This window comes from Mirounga leonina, unplaced genomic scaffold (assembly GCF_011800145.1).
Source record: "Mirounga leonina isolate KUSES-001 unplaced genomic scaffold, KU_Mleo_1.0 Mir_165, whole genome shotgun sequence".
Lineage (NCBI taxonomy): Eukaryota > Metazoa > Chordata > Mammalia > Carnivora > Phocidae > Mirounga > Mirounga leonina.
The window spans coordinates 33,227,550-33,248,613 of NW_023270415.1; the positions used below are offsets into that span (position 1 = coordinate 33,227,550).

At 34.3% G+C, this 21,064-nt stretch overlaps 1 protein-coding gene and 1 pseudogene across 4 annotated transcripts in view; one reads left to right on the plus strand and one right to left on the minus strand.

The window, feature by feature from the left end:
- Positions 1-21,064, plus strand: part of RALYL (RALY RNA binding protein like) — a 686,645-nt gene that overhangs the window by 315,707 nt on the left and 349,874 nt on the right. For 2 of the 4 annotated variants that reach the window (XM_035011454.1, XM_035011455.1), the window contains exon 1: positions 9,491-9,761. In XM_035011454.1, the coding sequence (XP_034867345.1) occupies positions 9,506-9,761 (256 nt within the window). In that variant the 5' untranslated portion in view covers positions 9,491-9,505. Of the gene's footprint in view, positions 1-9,482; positions 9,762-21,064 lie in introns of those variants that run through there. The other 2 variants (XM_035011452.1, XM_035011450.1) reach the window with 2 other exon arrangements.
- Positions 6,076-6,153, minus strand: LOC118015504 (annotated as a pseudogene).

A 21,064-nucleotide genomic window follows, 5' to 3' on the forward strand; every position in this document is an offset into this window, starting at 1 on the left:
CTCTCAATATAGAACCCAAATTGGTGTCTTCCTCATGTAAGTTAAAACACTTTTCTGGAAATACTCCAGATCCCAGAGGAAATGAAGGAAAAAGGTAGAACCCTCTCCTAACTACTCTGAGTGAATATTTAATAAGCTCTTAAACCAATGGCAGGTATATAAGTGCTATGTGCTTGTTAAATATAAAGTAAGTTTTGCATAACTACTTCTGAAATAGTCTTAATGATTTATAGACCATCTTTGAAAATTCAAAATCTCTTAAATAGAACCCTTTTTAGCAATGTTTACAAAAGGCATTAAAAAAAGAAAGGTTATGTGACAAAAAATGAAGTGACACTGATTACTTCTCCCATACTTTATTCTGACTGCACGGTCTCAGCTATCTTTTCAAACTGGTCTTGGTTTCTACGTGGATGTGGTTGACCAGTCAGAAACCAAGGTAATGGTACCTCATGGTCCACAGCCCTCTACCAAATAATGGTTCAAATAGCAGTCAGTGCTATATATCCCTTATATCACAAAACATACTGTCCCTGACTGACTTCTTTTCCCTTGTCAAGTAAAAAGAGCCTAATCATTGTTGATTCGGCTTCTCTGTATAACTCAAAACAGTCTTCTGCCTAGGTCACGTTGACCAGTGGAGTTATCTTGGAAGTGTAATTACAATCGACATCTTAGACAACTTGTGTGACTGAAGGATCTGTTTTGCAGAGGAGAAAGATTTTAAGAACATCACATGCAACAAATTTCCGAGATTTATACCAATTTGTTCATATTCTAGAGAATATGAGTATACTTCAGGATAACTCCATGAAATGAATACTTTTGAGTTATATCACCATATGGTTTTATCTCTTTGAATCCTTTTGTTTTTTAATTTAAAGTTGATAATTTTCCTTATTTCTAAAAATCACATTGGACTCTTATACCTTGAATTTAGTGATCAGACAAATAGGCAATGCTTACATGATCCCTGAAATAATAGATATAACACCAGTCACAATCTCTCTAATGGCTCAAAGAAAGTTTGTTTCATTTCCTGAAAACTCCAAACACAAGTAGGTTTTTATCCTTGGGTGATGTGAACTTTTATGGACTAAATTATGTCCCCTCAAAATTCATATGGTGAAGCCGTAACCCATAATGTGATGGTTTTTGAAGATGGGGCTTTGGGGGAGTAATTAGGTTTAGGTGAGGTCATGAAGGTACGGCTCCCATGATGGGGTCAGTATCCTTATAAGAAGAGGAAGAGAGGCCAGAGCTTCTCTCTCTACCATGTGAAGACATAGTGAGAAGGTGGCCTTCTCCAAGCCAGGAGGAAAGCTCTTACCAGAAACTGAATCAGTTGGCACTTTGAGTTTGGACTTTTAGCCTTTAGAAGTGTGAAAAATAAATGTCTGCTGTTTAAACTATCCAGGCTATGGTATTTTGTTATAGCAGCCTGAGTTGACTAATGCGTGAGGAAAGAAAGGAATTGTACTGATTATCTATCTGTTCCCTACTTTATTCTTGACATTTGACCTGGTCTAACCAGTGTTTTTTTTAGATTGGTCGTGATTTACACATGGACGTGTCTGACCTCTCATGAACCAAGGTGATGGTCTCTTTAGACCATAACCCTCTCCCAAATAATGGTTGGATCTGCCACACCTTGTTAAATACTTCACAAGGGATGGCTTAACACTTAATCATTACTCCTTGTTTATAAAATTTGAATCATTTACTAATTTATATTTTCCAAAATCATTTTAATTCAGTGTAACACAGAAGTTGATTAATATTTCAAATTCTGAAATGTTGACTCACTAATATCTATTGATTTCCAATTTATGGTTAGAATAACCAATACAAAGTGATTACCTTTTTGTAACTACAGTTGTTACATTATTTATACCTATATATATCTGTTTGTTTGTGCTCTCCTGTCGACTACTTAATCTTCAGATTAAAAATACTTATTTCTTAGTAGTTAATGGTTATACTCAAACATAATCACTGCTATTAAGATATTTTAGCTAACATTGTTTCCTTTACAAAATTAATTCCATTCCTATTTTTATAGTAATTTTATTTTTCTATTGCTTACAATAATTTCATTAAATTTTTATGTTCTGCTTGAACTGTGGAATGAAATACTATCATTTGCCTAATTTTTAAAACTTTCTGTATTCCATTAAGTGGCATTCTAAGCCATTTTTCTTCCTAAATATCTCATATTAATTTTCTATGAAGTTTATTATATCACCTTTATTACCAGTGAGTCCTTATTAAAAGCATTTTATATCTTTAAATCTCTTTACACACAAACTGTCGTTAAAAAAGAAAATGGAAACTGGGTTCCTTGGTTCTTATAGTGTGCTATTGCCATGATATTACAGTCAGTGTCTGAGGTACATAGTAAAAAAAAAAAAAAGTTTTATAAAGAATACGTTGACGTGACTATAATTAATATGTTTGCCAAATTTAATGAGCAGGAAATTTTGCTTTTGCTCTGAATGTTCCTCATTGTAGTAACTGAATTGCAATGTTGAGATAGAAGGACTGCTGAAAGGTCAAATATTTTAGTAGTGTTTTTATTTTTTTTAATTTCTTTATAATCAACAGTTAATTTTTAATAAACATAGAACACATACTATGTAACATTAATATATAAAATATAATATGTAGACCTAATAAAGTGTGCATTTAACAAAGGAAATCAGAATAATTTTTATAATATTTTTAAATAATAATGACTTTGGTGATGTGCCTGGGAAGCTCCAAACACTAATTCATTTTTTTCTGAGCACAACAGAATTATGCTGTTTCCGATATTAGTGCCTGTCTAGCTAAGCTCATAAACTTCATTTACTTCATTTCAGAGATCAGAATATCCCTCTCTTACTTAGTTTATGGTTTCTTTGCCTAGTCTTCCTATTCAACCTAGTAAATCCGAAAATATTTTGAACGTAGTACTTAGGGAAGAGCTGGAAGGCATCAAAATTACTTGGAGTGATTAAAACAGCCAATACAGGTGGTAGTGGAAAGGGGTTTAAACTTTCTAACTGAGGACTGATAACTAAATTAGAGTTGTTTTTTTTTTTCTTTCCTATTTGACCAAGGGGTTTTCATATTTGCAATTTATCCTCACTAAATTTGTCATTGTTCATCTGAGATACTTTGGTGATCTGAAAAATTGGAAACAACCTAAATGCTCCTCAAGAGAATGAAGAAAGTGATGGTATAGCTTATTAGTATGTGACTGTGTAAGTTACATCCAAAAGGTGATTTAACAGCATAATAAAATGAGTATTGAAATAATAAACAATGGCACTTGGCATATAGATTATGATGCTTTTTTCCTAATTTATAACTCTTTTTCTTCTAAGTACTGGAAAACAATGACAAAGAAAATACACCAAAATTTAAACAGTAAATATCTTCAGGTTAGAATTACTTTTTTTCCCTTCATATGTGTCTATTTCCCTTTGTGTGTACATATTCTTTTTTTTAAAAGATTTTATTTATTTATTTGAGAGAGAGAATGAGATAGAGAGAGAGAGCATGAGAGGGGGGAGGGTCAGAGGGAGAAGCAGACTCCCCGCTGAGCAGGGAGCCCCATGCGGGACTCGATCCAGGGACTCCAGGATCATGACCCGAGCCGAAGGCAGTCGCTTAACCAACTGAGCCACCCAGGAGCCCCGTGTGTACATATTCTTTAAAATATTTACTTTTAAAAAGCTACCTTTGGCTTATTGTAGGAAGTAGTTTGCGATTTAAGAATTGAATATTCATTATAATTATGATGTTTATCTTTATGAGTGACAGAGATATCACCACATATACTTGATTCTCCCATGGCAAATGGACATCTGAAGGTTTTTCACAAAATAGTCTTTATGAAGTATTATGAATTCTACTGAAGAATTGTCTGTCACTGCCCTGGTAGATATGTTATGTCTTCCTAAATTGTGGATGGTTTTCTGAAGAATAAATTCAGACTTTTGGGGGGACATTTTTTTGGTTTATTTCGTCCAACGGAAGATACTTAAATACATTTGTTTATTTCAGTTCAATTTTTCCCTTTTTATAATTATAAATCGAAGCAGTTTTATTTGTTACATTATTGTTTAAATGTAAAAAAGTATTCAAGTACATTTAGATGAGTTAAAAGTATTTGGAAAACGACTGTCGTCTTGTGCATGCTAAGAAATTAACTAACTATATGCTCATTGAATTTTTGTAATACTCTTTAATGATGAATTCAGATATCTTCTGATTCAAGAAGTTTTCTCTGGTCTTTTCAACTGGAGATGATCTCTTTCTTTTCAGAAATTACAACATTTGCAAGGTTTTAGCGTGTATTCTAGGACTTCTTTGAGTACTAGCTCTAGACTTTAACAGATTATAACGTTTAGGGCATGATATTCTTTTCTTTTTCATTTTTTATCTTTTTCATCTTTTCTCAGGCTTTTGAATATAGCATGAACTAGTAATTTTGGCTGACTTTCTTGAATACTTGGGTATTTCTTGTTGCTATTGTTATTTGTTGTTGTTGATGTTGTTGTTCATTCTTTGTTCAGTATGAGTGTCTGAATAAATCTAAGGTTGGAAATTCAGGACCATGAAATCAAGAGAAGAGTCAAATTTACAGCCGTGTTAATCTCGTCTACTCCAAAAATGTTTTCTCTATAGTAAATTTTAATGTTATCTTTCATTAAAAATTAATGTATCCCTCTTAGATTCAAGGCTAGAAATCTCCTTCGTAGACAGATCTTTAGCTATTCTAAACACATTCTTTATGATTTTATAGAGTATTCACCATCTCAGGGTGATATTTTCAGAATGAAAACTCTACTCTTAAGTTAGTCTTCATATGGCAACTGTTTAAATTTTTACTTGTTCTTTTCTGAAATATAGCTAATACCATCATATCTTTTGTAAGTTTCTGGGACCAAAAGCATACTCCGTAATACATAATACATAAATACATAATTGCTTCTGATTCATAGAGTAAATATCTGTACTTTTAAAATACCAGAGTCCTGTTAGCCTTTTTGGGTATAGAAACTCATTAAAATATTGCTTTAATTTTAACTAAATAAAATTAAAATTTCAGTACCTCACTCACACTGGCAACATTTAAGTACTCAAAAGTCACATGGGGTTATTGACTACAATTTTAGATAGTGCAGGTAAGGAATGTTTCCATCTTTATAGAAAGTTCTGTGGGGCAGCTGTAGTTTATAGTTTATTTTTATTATACAGCCGCCTTCATAAACACTTAACACTAGCCCCATTCAAACTTCTAGCTTAAAAACAAAGAGACAAGTTCTAGGATTAGTTGCATTTTCACCAAAATATTCATTTTTCTCTTTTCATTTGCTTTGTAGCTATAACATCTCCTTCACTGTTCTTCTTACAATGTAAACATTTTTCCAATGCCTCAGAGCTCCTTGATTTTTCTTTTTATCAGTGGTTTTCAGCAATTTGATTATGATGTGTCTGGGTGTCTTTTTGTTTATTCTGATTAGTATCCAGTGAGATACTTGGATCTGTGGAATGATATAATTTTCATCAAATTTGGGAAATATTTGGCTGTTGTTCTTTTGAATATTTTTACCCCTGTTGGACTCCAGGCATGTGTATATTAAACAGCTCAGTACTATCATATAACTTACTGAGGCTCTGCTCAGTTTTTTTTCTTAGTGTTTCATCTCTATAATACATTTTGGATATTCACTATTTCTACAACTTTAAATTCACAAATCTGTTTTTCTGCAGTCTTATACCTGTAATATCCATTAAGTATATATTTTTTTTATTTTAGATCTAGTTTTCATCTGTAGACGTTCCCTTTGATTCTTTTTTTATATCATTAATTTTTCTCCTGGTTATGGGTCATATTTTCTGATTCATGGTATCTCTAGGAATTTTTTATTGGATGCTAAAGATTTTGTATTTTGTGTTGTTGAGTGTCTGAGTTTTATTTTTTTGAAGAAGTATTGTGCTTTGCTCTGGTAGACCTTTGAATTGTGTTTGGTTTAGTTTGATCATCTTGAGACTTGTTTTTAAGTTTTGTTAGGGTCGTCCTAGAGTACCTTTTACTGTAGGGGTCATTTATCCCCATTTCTAGTAACAAACTATAGAAATGATCCCTGAAAGTATAGTCTTGGTGATGGGCACGTACTGAATGGAGCACTGGGTATTATATGCAAACAATGAATCATGGAACACTACATCAAAAATGAATGATGTAATGTATGGTGATTAACATAACATAATAAAATTTAAAAAATGTAAAAAAAAAAAAGACTACACATATCCCCATTACTAAGGCCTGACCCTTCTGACATCTGAACGTAATGCTCCAGAGGGCCAGTTTGGACACTCCACTGTTGCTGGTAGGAACTTGAAGGAGTCTAGACTTTTATGGGTCTGGAAACAGACAGCTTTCCAATAACTTTTTAACCAACCTCATGGAAGCTCACCTTTTCATGCATATTCTAGGAACCAACATAGACTCAAAAGATCCCTGAGACAACTGGAGTTGTCTGTATAGCTCTCTTCTTTCTAGAAACCTGCCTCACAAATTCCTGCCTCCTCAGACTCCCCGAACTCTGATTTCTATTGCCTCAACCCAGTAAAGTCGCTGTCTCTGCTTTCAGTTACACACATATGCATACACACACACATACACACATACCTCAGCTCTATGACCTGAAATATGTTTCTTTTCTCTGAGATGTCATGGCTCTGCCATGCCTGTGGTTTAATGTCTGAAAATAGTTGTTTCATCTATGTTAGCCTGGTTTTCTAGTTTTTGGAGTCAGGGAGGTTAAAATCCCTGTTATTCTATCATGTCTGAAAGTGAAGTCCTTTGACAGATTGAAGATTCGTGTAATTGAGAAGTACAAGCTAAATACTACACTATGAATTAAGACAATTTTGCATAGGATGTTGAAATGTTAATGTACAACACTATGACAAAACTCTATCATTATAAATGCTGATAGAAACTGGCAAGTAATCTTGTGTGAGAGAGTAGACACAAACAGACTTTAAAGTGATTAAGAGTCAGTAAGTAGAATTACACAATTGGCAGTTTGGAGTTACAGCTTTGAGAATCATTTATATAGAGTAAAAGGATGGAGTCGGAGAGAACATGTTGATATTTACAGTGAAAATTCTAGGATAGCTGCACTTTCACCTTAAATTTGACTCGGGCTCATTATCAAAGACAGACCACTGGGCTCTGTCAGCCATGGGTCTGACCTAATCTAATGGTTCTTGAGTTTGCATTTTAACCAGTTATCCCTCTTTAGGAAATAAAACATCAACCATAGTCATTTGTTTATTATTGAAAGTAACTCTCATGTTTCTAAAAATATTGATGACATAACAGCAAAAAGAAAATAATACTATTTTGATGGATTGCATTAATAATGTTGGAGTGAAGTGGGAAGATAACAATTGATTCTAGAGCCCCCAAAATGGATCTTTAGTGTGATTAAAACACACTAAATTATATGAGGAAGTTAATCATTTGTTTAAAATACATATGTATACTTTGATTTTTCTTTTTTCAGGTGATTCTCAGAGCATTTGTCTTGAGGTATGCAATAGCTCAAATTGCAAAATAAAAAAAAAAGTCAGCTTTCCTTTCTTTTAACCCTAACCTTGAATAATTCATAAAGCAGCCACTTGTCTAGCTAAACTGAAACAAAACAAGGCAGCAACATAAGCCTTGTTCTTAATGATGCCATACTATTACTTTTTATGGAATATCTAATTGTTTATGAACTCAACCTTCATTATAAAGAGTTATGTATAATGTTGACTGTCCAATATTTAGTAAAATTTTAATAATCCAAGATGTAATCATTAACAACCTAATTTGAAACATTTTTTTGTTTTGTTTTGTTTTGTTTTCATATCATTTCATTTGGAGAATTATCTTCTTCTTCTTTTTTTTTTTGAAACATTTTTATGTTATTTGGTTGCTCTTGATTTCAGAAGTAGCTGGTTTAGTGAGTAAATTTTCAAACATATTCAATTACATGCCTTTAAGATTTCTATCACTTTAATGCTCAACTTAGAAATATCATTTAAAATTATTTTTAAAAAGACATATTTATTAATTGTTTTGTAGCCATAAGGTTTTAAAAGAGATTGTTCATATGAAAGTATATGTATGTATATAGATATGCATATGTATATATCACTGATAAAAAGTATTAATTAGCTAATGTTTAACAGTGATCATCAATGTCAGAGATTGTATCCTTGTTGAAATTTTAGTTTCACCATATTGGTTTTTAAAAGTGGTAGTCACTTTAGAAGAAAATATCTGGCCAAAAACTAAAAGAAGGAAAGAAGGACGGAAGAAAGGGAGAAAGGGAGGAAGGGAAGAAGGGAGGAAGGGAGGAAGGAAGGAAAGAAGAAGGAAAGAAAGAGAGAGAGAGAAAGAGAGAAAGAGAGAAAGAAAGAAAGAAAGAAAGAAAGAAAGAAAGAAAGAAAGAAAGAAAGAAAGAAAGAAAGAAAAAAAGAAAGAAAAAGAAAGAAAGAAAGAAAGAAAGAAAGAAAAAAAAAAGAAAGAAAGAAAGAAAGAAAAAGAAAGAAAGTGCTTAATAAATATTGTTGAATAAACGAATGAATGAATAAATTTTTAAAACCTTACAAAAATAAATCTGTAAGTGCTGGAGTACTTACAAATAAAAATTTCATTGAGTTTAATTAAGCACAATTAAATACTCTGGCAAGCTCAGAAAACAGTTTTTAGAAATACTGGCAGTCCTTAGGCAACATAGGAGCTGTTAGTTAAATGAATTAAAAATGAGTTTGAGAGTAGAAATTTCAACACAGATGCCCAGTCTACTAATTTGTTGATCATTGATGAAAACTAGCTACACATGCTGCTTTTTTTTAAACCAATATATGATATTGGTTCCGTTAAAGAGAATGTACAGAATTACCTCTGATTAAGTCCCTTACTTACACAATTATGTTTTTCTTATGTTGAATTTTGAAATTAATTTTTAAACCTTTTTTCTCTTCTACAGCATTTAGTGGAAAGAATTGTTAGTTTCTGATAGAAAGTTTCTGATAATGAAATATCCAATATATGTACCTTTCACAGAAAATATAGAGCTAAAAATGCATGTGCTCAACAATATAAGGTGGCTTATTCCTCAAACTTGTTTCTGAAAAATTGATAGACTTAAAAATAAAAGCAACTACAAAAGGTTAATCATTATGTGAGGCTGAATTTTGGATAAATAAATCAGGAATTCATTTATAGCCATATGCTAAGTGTTTATAAGTGTTCTCTTACTGCATTTTGTAATGCAGTGTTCACCTTTTATATTCCTAAATTCTCAAGAAAATCAGTAGTAATTAGGGATTTGAGGTTACCTGGTACACTGTTGAAAAATGTTGAAAACCGGTAGTACCCATCCAACCTAATTATTTTCCTTTTGACTATTTTTGTTTGTTTGTTTAAGGATTAAAACAAGGTGAGCCAACCATGACTGGCAAAACACAGACCAGCAATGTCACCAATAAGAATGACCCCAAGTCCATCAACTCCCGTGTTTTCATCGGCAATCTAAATACAGCCATTGTCAAGAAAGTTGACATTGAAGCCATTTTCTCAAAGTATGGAAAAATAGTCGGATGCTCAGTTCACAAAGGTTATGCATTTGTACAGTACATGAGTGAGCGACATGCAAGAGCTGCAGTGGCTGGAGAAAATGCCAGGATCATAGCCGGCCAACCACTTGGTAAGTCATGCTCACGTATGGCTTTCACATTAGTGTTCTAGTCTTTGCACATATCTGCATATGGTTTTACTGTTACAAAGCCAACACTACCATAATAGCTGTCTCTTATTTAACCAGTTATAGTGTTTGCATATTTGTAATTTATATTATTTTCATGTTTTCATACTGTTTTACATGTTTCTTATTTTCTCTACCAATTTAGAGACTTGAGATCAAGTCCGCTTTGTAGGATTTGTTACCTCCACCAAGCCTAACAAGGCCGGGCAAATAAAAAATATGCATCATATTTAACTTTATTTGACCTGAAATGGTATCTATCTTCCAGGAAACACTATGCGAAGGAAAAAGCTAACTCAGCCTTTTATACTTACAGCATTTGCTCTGAGGGTTAAGATATTTTCCTAACTTCCTGTTTTTATTGTTTGAAGAGAAGGGATAGAAAATAGCAAAATGAAGTTAATCGAGAACTGGAAAAGGAATATAAGCCACTCTTTTTTTTTTAATTTTTTAATTAACATATAATGTATTATTTGTTTCAGAGGTACAGGTCTGTGATTCAACAGTCTTACACAATTCACAGCGCTCACCATAGCACATACCCTCCCCAGTGCCCATCACCCAGCCACCCCGTCCCTCCCAACCCTTCCCCTGCAGCAACCCTCAGTTTGTTTCCTGAGATTAAGAGTCTCTATGGTTTGTCTCCCTCTCTGGTTTCATCTTGTTTCATTTTTCCCTCCCTTCCCCTATGATCCTCTGTCTTGTTTCTCAAATTCCTCATATCAGTGAGATCATATGATAATTGTCTTTCTCTGATTGACTTACTTCGCTTACCATATTACCCTCTAGTTCTATCCACATCGTTGCAAATGGCAAGATTTTGTTTTTTTGATGGCTGCATAATATTCCATTGTATGTGTGTCTATAAATGATATACATAATGTGTGTGTATATATATAATATCATATCTTCTTTATCCATTCATCTGTTGATGGACATCTAGGCTTTTTCCATAGTTTGTCTATTGTGGACATTGCTGCTATAAACATTGTTAACCCACTCTTCCTTATCTAGTCTGGAATCTTGTACATCATGCTTGTTCAGTCATGTGCGATGATCAAATTTTTGTCTAATGTTCAAGGAATATATAGGTTTTTCTTCAAAGAAGAAAAAAGAATATAGTCTGAGGTAAAATGTAAATACTTAGGAGAAAATACTTTGTAGTAAATATGTAGAGTAAAAAATAAAAATTAGGCAGCCTATTTTTCTACACAAGAAAAAAGCATAATTAAGACATCAGTGATTCTGGGGCACCACGGTGGCTCAGTCGTTAAGCATCTGCCTTTGGCTCAGGTCATGATCCCAGGGTCCTGGGATCAAGTCCTGCATTGGGGTCCCTGCTCCGTGGGAAGCCTGTTTCTCCCTCTCTCAGCATTTGCTCTGAGGGTTAATATATTTTCCTAGCTTCCTGTTTTTATTGTTTGAAAAGAAGGGATAGAAAATAGCAAAAATAAATTAATCGAGAACTGGAAAAGGAATATAAGCCACTCTTTTTAAAAAAAAATTTTATTAACATATAATGTCTTATTTGACAATAGCAAATTAGATAATAGCTTATGTCTATTGTGTTCTCTCTCTCACTGTGTCTTTCTGTCAAATAAATAAATAAAATCTTAAAAAAAAAGACATCAGTGATTCCTTAATGTATATCTTATCCTGTCCAGATTCAAATTTTAAATTGATTTTACATTATCTTCTCTCAGTGTTACATGCCCAGAACAAAACCCTTGATTTTTCACACCCTCAACTTCCTTCATTCCCAGGCTTCTCCATCACAGTAACTGGAACCCTTACTTAATCCAATTTTTCAAACAAAAACTGAGGTGTCAGCTATGATTCTTCTGTTCTCCCCAGACCCCAAATATAATCTCTCCTCATGTTTCTTGTCTTCAATATATCCCAAACTCAATCACCTTTTAGATATATATCAATAGCCATCTTATCCAGGCCACCATTATATCTCAGCTCTATCGACTGCTGAAATAACCGCCAAACTGGTCTGCCTCTTTCCATTCTTGCCAGTGTCCCTCTAAAAACATAAATGTGATGATGCCATTAACGTGCTCTTAAAACTCTAATGCTCTTCCATCTTACCCAGGGCAAGGTTTATATTCTACACTGTACCTCCAATACCTCACATCTTCAACTTCATCTCCTTCTCTCTGCCTTTGTCTACCGTGTCAGTAATGCTGGCCATCTTGATATGCCTCAAATGTTCCAAGATTGTTCCTACCTTGGAGGCTTTGGACTTGCTCTTCCTTCTGCTAAGACAGGTCTTTGCTAATTTATTGCTCCCTGCTTGATTGTTTTTCCTTGCTTGATTTTCCTTCCCTGGAGAAACTTTTCCTGACCAAGTTATCTAAAATAGAATAGTCTTCTGCCCTCTTGTGTACACTGTCTATTCCATTACTGTACTTTATGTATTTTTTTTCATAGCCCTCATCAGTATCTGGGATTACATAATTTACCATGTACCTCTATCATGTCCACAGACAAAAAGATGAAGGAACATGTAAAGAAACAAGCTAAAAGCATAGACAAATCAAGTTAGAAGAGTGTTAAGAACATTTTATTATTAAGCCACATAACATAGTTATGAAAAATGTTTGGGAAGGCATAGAATTCAATAAAATGAAAGCGAAGTCTGAGGTGATAGTCTTCGGGGGGAAAAAAGAGATTTTTACATAAGTGCTTGCTACAGCCCCACAAATGCTCACTTACGTATAGGAATATAGTTTTTATTTACCTTTCTCTAATTCATTTTTTTTTATATTTTAAAGAAAGGTAAAGTTTTCCAAAAGACATTGTGAAGTTTTTTTATTTGTTTTTCTTTATTTACCTTAATGTCTCTGTTCTGCATATCTACCTTGAAATGGAAATTTTCTGACAATTTTTTTCTTTCTAAGTTGAAATTTTTATTTCAAGACCACATTCGAGCCAGTGTCAGAGAAATACCCATTTATTGCTTGTATCCTGACTGTTATGAAACTAGCACATACTTGTAGAAATGTTTTAATTATTATTTTATAAAAATTAATTATCAATATAAGGTCAATTAAAAGTCCAATTCATTTACTAATGAACTTTATTTTTGTGAGCAATCTCTACACCAAACATAGGATTCCAACTCACTACCCTGAGATCAATAGTTGCACACTCTTGACTTACTAATGAACTATAGCTAATTTTCCAGAATCCCATTTCTTTCCACTGCTCAGTTGATTACTCTCCTTTTGAGAAGAAAGCAATAGTTAAGGAGAACATCAATACTAAAAATTTTGTGGCTAACTTAGAAAAACCCAAGGGAAAAAAATGGTGACACCTAATCACTATGCTTTGAGAGGCACAGAATTAAATTGTGCTTCTAATAAGATACCATTTCTCATTTTTAGTCATTTGTCTCAGATCCTCTGTTGTGTCCTCAGGTTAATCTCTGGAGCATATATCTTGATCAGCCATAATCACCCTTTCTGCCTGAATCCAAGTTAAAGACTTTACTTTTTCAGTTGAAATCTAGTCTTTTACACTACTTGTGTCTAAGCTGAATGTCTTTTCATACAAAGCAAGTGCTTTATAATGGTTAATAAGTTTGCTTTTCAGGTCAAGTGTCTGAATGCACCCACCTTTTCTAAAACCATATTGCTAGAAATTCAGGCTAGTCTTCTAGTTGTCCCTTATAGAGAGTAGGTTTCCCAGTCAGGTCCTGAAGAAGATTCAGTTTTCCAGGATGTCTATCCATTTCTGACTTTAAATATTGTACCTTTATTTTTGGTGACAAGGCAAAACTTAAGTAAATCACTTTGCTTTCCAATTTTTTGACTCTGAAATAAACCCTTTATGATTTGCAGTCCCCAGCAAGCCCTACAAGCCCTTAAATTGAAGTGAATTGATGGTGGATCAAATAATAGACTACCATTATATGAAATTGGTATTAGCTTCAGGCACCATAACTTGTGTAAAGCATTATTCTTTCTCTTAGAGTGAGAAGAAAATTAATAGTGATGAAGTCTTGCCCTGGGCCAGTACTTTACCTGTATTATCTTATTTGATCTCAAAGCATAGTTAAATATCTTCTTCTAAACAGAAACAATCTTTTCATATCACTATGTGTTTAAAACTCTTTATGTACAATTTAGAGATTAAGTATCAGTAGTACCAGAAAAAAATTAAACATTCTATAGAATAGGTGAGTTCTTATAGTTCTATGGAGGCCACAAATATATCCTTAAACTGAGAATAGGCTATGAATATGATGAAACCCAGCATTTAATAAACAGAAATATGAGTAGCTGTTTTGACACTGAAAGTTTTAAACTTGGGAAGCAGTCTGTTGAATTGTCTTTTACTGAAAAAATAATCCATCAGCAGTTTGATGGATGGATTTCTGTGAAATAAAACTAGAAATGTGATGGGAAACTATCAAAAGAAGAATAGAAATTATGGAAATGAAGAGGGGAAAATGAGGAAAAGTAGGTAGGATCACTAAGATTGAATAACTAGTTGGCACAATGGGTGAGACAGAGATGGAGAGAGATAAAAGAATCAAGAATGATTCCCATGTTCTGGGTTGAGAATAGAGAATGATTTCCTAAGGGAAAAGGTTTTTGTGTAAGACACTGAGTGCAGGACTGAATAGATGTGTTAAGGTTGATGGGCATGCTTGAGGATATGGAGGTGTAAATATCTAGTAGGATCTTGGAAACACAGGTCCAAACTAAGAAGAAAGATTTGGACCGAGTAGAGATTTGTGTGTCATTAGCATAGATGTTGAAGCTATAGAAATGGATAAGCTGACCCAAGGAGAACATATAAAGTCAGAAGACTATTGGCTGAAAATGGATCTATGGAGAAAACTTTGGGTCGGTAAAAAGAAGAACCTTTCTGATAAGCCCTCTGAAAATCTAAGTCCAAAGTATATTCTACAAAGCTACTTCATTCCCCAGGTCTACGCTGTAGTTGACCATGACCTTCCTAAACTTCCTGTATTGGATGACTACTTTCTTAGCTGCAGAGTCCTCAAGTCAGTTCTCTTAAACTGCTACTGATTTCCAAACTTCCAAGGCCATATATGCAAATATTCTTATTGATTCTAATATTTAAAACTCTCATTTATGAGAGTTTAAGCACCTTATCTTTAATGCTTAAGTTTCTTACCATATTAATATCTTCTATACCCAAGGCCATCTGCCTAGCTGAATAGCAGAGAAAACTTTATCTACCTTGCCAGGTTTCATTGTATGTCTTTAATAAAACCATTGGCAAAAATTAGAAATGTTCCTCAGACCAAATGCAAGTCAACCATTGTAGATCCAGGCAGGATGATTTTATTCACTTAACTATGTTAGTACACCTGAAACTTAAGACCAATAATTCCATATATCTGTATTATAAAACATTCTGTGTCTTTTGGAGAAAACATCTTTTACCATGAAATTGCCATCAAATTCTGAATTGAAATTTTGAATAGTATATATTTTATATTCTTTTCAAATTTATATAAAATGAGAAATTATTTTAAAAGTTGCTGAATCCTACCTATAAATTACAGTGCATAGAGTAACTAGGGGAGCTCAGAAGTTAGAGCTAAAAATACTGGAATTCTAATCTGAATTTTGAAAGTAGGTCACAGTCTAAAGTCTTGATTAACTTCCCTCTCTTGAATTTTTTATTCTTACTTTGTTGGCAGACATTCCTAAATTTCATACCATAACAAGGGAAAAGGTGCCTTGAATTAGTTCAGTGGTCCATCCATTTTATCAACGTGTTCATGAAACCAACATATATTTTATTGAATGCAAAGTTTATTTCCTGAGGTTATTTCCCTTTTAGCACATAAACAAATAACTAAGATGGTATTTTTTCCTTGAAAGTCTAAAGACTTCTATATACTTATACTCCAGAGCAATTGAACAAAAACAAACAAATATATTTATTTCCTTAAACTGCAAAAAATGTCTCCAGTACTATTACTACTTCTTCTTCTTCTTCTCCTCCTCCTCCTCCTCCTCCTCCTCCTCCTTCTCCTTCTCCTTCTCCTCCTCCTCCTCCTCCATGATCAAGGTATGTCACAGACCTAATTGTGAGGTCGACATGTTTCCTTTCTCTCCCATTTCCTTCCTCTCAAATTCCTCCCATTTCTGAATAAGTTGACTTGCTCAGACTTTGGTGCTATGTGACCCTATGCCAGGTTGTGTCCCCAGACTGTGACACATGTTTCAAAATAGCCCTCTCTTCTTTTCCTCACTGATGTCTCTTCATTCCCAGGTCACAGTTGGCTTTCTGAGGATTTTAGCTGATAAATACCCTTAATCATACGTTTGGAGCTATGATAACTGAACACATTAAAGGATTTCAAATAAATGAACTGGGTGGAGAGATGGATTGTTGGTATTGCTGCCTTCCAGAAAACTAATCACAGCATACCCTGTGGGTGTTGTACGGAAAAGGAAACTTGGCCATGATTTAACTTAGTTGCTTTTATATGTGTTCAGTTTTTCCACACATCTTTTGCACCACATTATAAAAAGGATATCTCTTTTTTAATCCCTGGCTTCATGCCTTTGATACATAATGGAGGATTTTTAAGCCTTCTGTGGCAAAAAACAATTGATTCCATTTTGGCTCACATTAGTTGGGATTCTTAAAAAATCAGAATCCAACTGTGAAATTACTCTGAATAATTTTTGTAAAAAACACAATTTCTATAAGGTAAATCTCCTTATAAAAATGTATCTCAGTTTGGTTAGTCAATAGAATTGAAATTTTAAAAGGAAAAATACTTATGTATCCTCTTCATTGTATTTGGATTTTAAGCTGTTAATATTGGAAATATTTGTTACATATTTTAATCTAAATTTAGTCATTGGAACTTTTTTCCTCAAACACATTATGTGAAAGGTGAAACAAACTTTTTAAATGCTTAATATTGACAATTTTTTATATGAGAGGTCATGCATAAAGTGTCCTTTTGTACTAAAATATCATGCAGAGGTTGGAGACTAAGTCTAGATCAATGCAAATTCCTACTGATTACATTGGCTTGATTACATGCATGCTATAAATAAACATTTGTGATGTGTTTTTTATTTTTAGATTATTTCACTCCTATGATGCTTGCAAAAGACACAATAATATAGGAACTTAAGAAGTCTGTTATTAATAGTAAGAGGAACCCAAAACAAAAACATAATTTATCTATGGAAATCATTCTTGCTCTGAAATCTGAATACAAGTCCCTGTTGTTGAGGAACAGAGTCTAGCTTAGAAAAAGAATATGTAAATAGAGAATTAAATTAATTTCCTTACATTATAAATGTCTTGCAAATGCTGAAGGAATTCAAAAAAGGAACATGATGAATAGATTGTTAATTTTAAAACAAATCTGGTGGAGGGGCACCTGGGTGGCTCAGTCATTAAGCGTCTGCCTTCGGCTAGGGTCATGATCCCAGGGTCCTGGGATTGAGCCCCACATCGGGCTCCCTGCTCTGCAGGGGGCCTGCTTCTCCCTCTCCTACTCCCCCTGCTTGTGTTCCCACTCTCGCTGTCTCTCTCTCTGTCAAATAAATAAATAAAATCTTAAAAAAATAATAAAATAAAATAAATCTGGTAGGTATTCTTAATCCTGATCATGAAGGAAGTAATGGAAATGCAGTGGTAGAAAGGAAGATCCTGGAGAGCTATCCTGAGTAAGAGGAAAGAAGAAAAACAGACAAATGCTTGTAACAATCTATGAAGCATGCCTTAGGAGTAATGGATTTCAAATGTGTTTTTATCCTCACCTACGATTTTGCACCCAGAGTGATCTTTTCAAAATACAAATCTAATGATGTCACCCTGTGATAAAAACTTTCAGTGATTTCCCATTGTTTTCAGAAAAAAAAAAAAAAAAGATAGACCCTTGCTGTGGTCTACAAGTTTCTATGTGATTTCTTTCTGACTCTTTGGCAGACTTATATCACTACCTTCTCAGGCTTGCTCCATGCTCCATCTGAACTGACTTCCCTCAACTCTTTGAGCAAATCATCTTTCCTTCCCCTGGACCTTTGCACTTGCTGTTTGTGTAGAATGTTCTTCCCTACTAAGCTCCCCACCACCTTACCTTACTTCCCCACTTCTCCACTCCCTTCACTTGACTATTCATCCTTCAGATCTCAGATCAAATATCATTACTTTAAGGAAACCTACTTTGATCCCTCAAATATAGTTGGAATGTTTTACTTCCCTTTCTGCTTTTCAGTTTTGTTTTTATATTTACTCTTCTGTAACTGATATCCATTTCTTCTTCCTCTAGGCTAAGCTCCTTGATAGCATTGACTGTATATGTTTATACTAATCTTCTTAGCACCTAGCAGAGTATCGATTCTTCCATGGCAAATGGCACATAGGCTGGATGAGTGGTTGGATGGTTGGAGGAACAGCTGGGTTTCATTGAGGGCTTTTCCCTCCTATTGAAAGAGCAACACAAGGAAATGGAGACAGACAGGAAGAGGGAGAAGAAGGAAGTGGAAGGGGAGGAGGAGGATGAAGAAGGAGAAGGTGTAGTTACAAGTTTCCTGAAAAGCCAGTAGTTATAGTTTAGGGTTTCTCCAAAGAGAAGGCACTGTGGTCTTTTTGTAAAGCAACGAGGTATTCATTCTCTCTAAAGTCAGACACCACAGAGGTAGTTATTCAATAAGCTGGGTTTAATTTTTTTCTAAATATAATCTGTCTTTAATAAACAAAATATTAACACATACATATTTTATTCAAAGGTTATAGTAAATGATATATTGGTTTTAAAAAAGGGATTTTATTTGTGGAAAACTTAAATGGCATGCTTTCATAGTTTTGTCTTATTGATAGTTAAATATTTGCCTAGTACCTCATCTTTCTCAAAGCTCTTTCAAGCACAGATTCTCTTCTTTCATTCTCAGAACAGCACAGCGAGGTAAGTAATATGAGTATTTATGCCTATTCTGCTGGCTAGGAACTGAGGCTCAAAGAAATTAACTTACGTTAAATCACACAAATGGTGGTGTCGTATATGAAGCTCAACATATTCTGACCCTAATTATTTTCACTATTTATTCTTGCCAGCAATTCCTTTCATATCAGTGTATCAGTAGAGTGACTGTGCATTTTACCATCTAAACCAAGATACTTCTGAGAGTGAGAAGAAGTGCTATTAATGATTATGCTGTCAAATCAGGTGTAAACCAGGATGATCCAGGGCAAACTTGAATGTACAGTCCTTATTATCTATACATTTGTCCTTAAAGTAGGCTTGTCAACTTGATCTTTCTCATAGGTCAGATATTGCATAGTATATTAGTTAAAGAATGCCAGCCTCAGTATCAGATAAACCCTGACATTTGAATAGTTAATATAATAGAAATGTATTTCTTCCTCATATAAAACACAGTCATAAAATACACTCTAGAGAAGAGATGGGCTGGGTCGGGGGGAGGCTCTGTTCTCTTTCAACCAGGGACCAGGCAGTGGGAAGTTCTGACATCTTTTCATGAGTAGCTACCATAGACATGGAAAGAGGTCCACTTGGCAGACAGGTGAAAAGAGAGGGACGATGAGACTCTGGCAGTTTTGTAGCTCAAGCCTGGAAACGGTGCCCCTTCGATCTGCTTGGATGCTACCCACACAGCCAGATGCAGGTGAAGCTGGGCACCTATTCCCACCAGCAACCGTGTAAGCAGGTTGTCATCTTTAGTGAGCAGTTAGCGTCTTTGCCACATGTAGTTGAGTAACTTGAAGAAGTTAATCACTAAGAATCCATTTCTGTAAAATACAAAGAGCAGTGCATAGTTCAGACTGTAATGCAGAACTCCTGTGTTTGTAAAGTGCTTGAAACCTGGCCTGCTAAGTAAAATCTGTATATACTTTGTGGTAAAAATTTGTACATAGAGCTGGCAACCTGTAGTGCTAGGAGAAATCCTCTTCTTTTTCTGGCTGTAAGATTCTGAACAGGTTTTGAATAGGTGGTGCAGGCAGGCAATAATGGTAGAGTCTATAATTGCTGAGAAGAAGAGATTAGTTAAAGTGATTATAGGTGTGATGAGAGATGACTCTAAGAAAGGAGAAATTTAAAATCAGTGTTAGGAGAAACTTAAAATCAGTGTTTAAAGGATGGACAGGTAAAGAAAAACAATTCCAGGTGGATGGAACATTATATCTGGAATCCTAATTTGGGCAGAAGTGAATGATCTACTCTGTGGATGAAGAAGTGGGCTCATGAAGAAGAGTAGTGAGAGATAAGATTGATGTCAGGCTGTGAAGGGTCTTGAATGTTATACTGATGAACGCAAGTGTGTAGAAAAACTTACGATATTGTGTTCAGTGTAATGAAGATTGGCTTCAAAAGGATATCTTTTATTTGTTAACTATGATTTGACTTGCAGTTGCACTTTATTTATTTATTTATTCTTAGAAGGGGGGAGGGGCACACGGAGAGGGAGAGAGAGAGAAACTTAAGCAGACTCCATGCCCAGTATGGAGCCCGCCTCGGGGCTTGATCTCACAACCCTGAAATCATGACCTGAGCCAAAATCAAGAGTTGGATTCCCAACCAGCTAAGCCACCCAGGCACCCCTTGCTGATGTTACATTTTAATTATGCAACATGCTATTTAACATGCACATTAATTTCCTCTCACTGTTGAGATATCCATTCACTTCTTCACTTATTTGTCAATCATTAATCTTCTATTCTAGCCAGGATATTGCATTGGGTGAGGTCTTCTGGGAATAAAAATTATACTCAGAATTGGTGCAATTGTTAAAGGCTATTTGTTGAATATTTTACACTTACTTTTTATTGTTATAATATAATTATCTGTCATTAAGTAACATGGTGCCCATATATATATATATATATATATATATATATATATATATATATAAATATATATATATAGCAGTGTATGTCTTTAGAACAGTGTATGTCTTTAGGACACTGTTTCCAAAACTTGGCATTATTGAAACTTTGGGCCTTTGTTTTGGGAGCCAGTTCTTTGCATTGTAGGATATTTAGCAGCATCCCTGACTTCTTTCTACCTACCAGATACCAGTAGCCCCGCTTCTAGTACTGAGAACCAAAAATGTGTCCATATACTATCAAATGTCCTCTGAGGGCCAAAATTACTACTGGTTAAGAATCACTACTTTAGAGCAATTACAGCAAAATAAACTCCACTGATGCAGAAATGTTATATTGTAATAGTTTTAACCAAAGTACACCATATGAAAACAATAGTT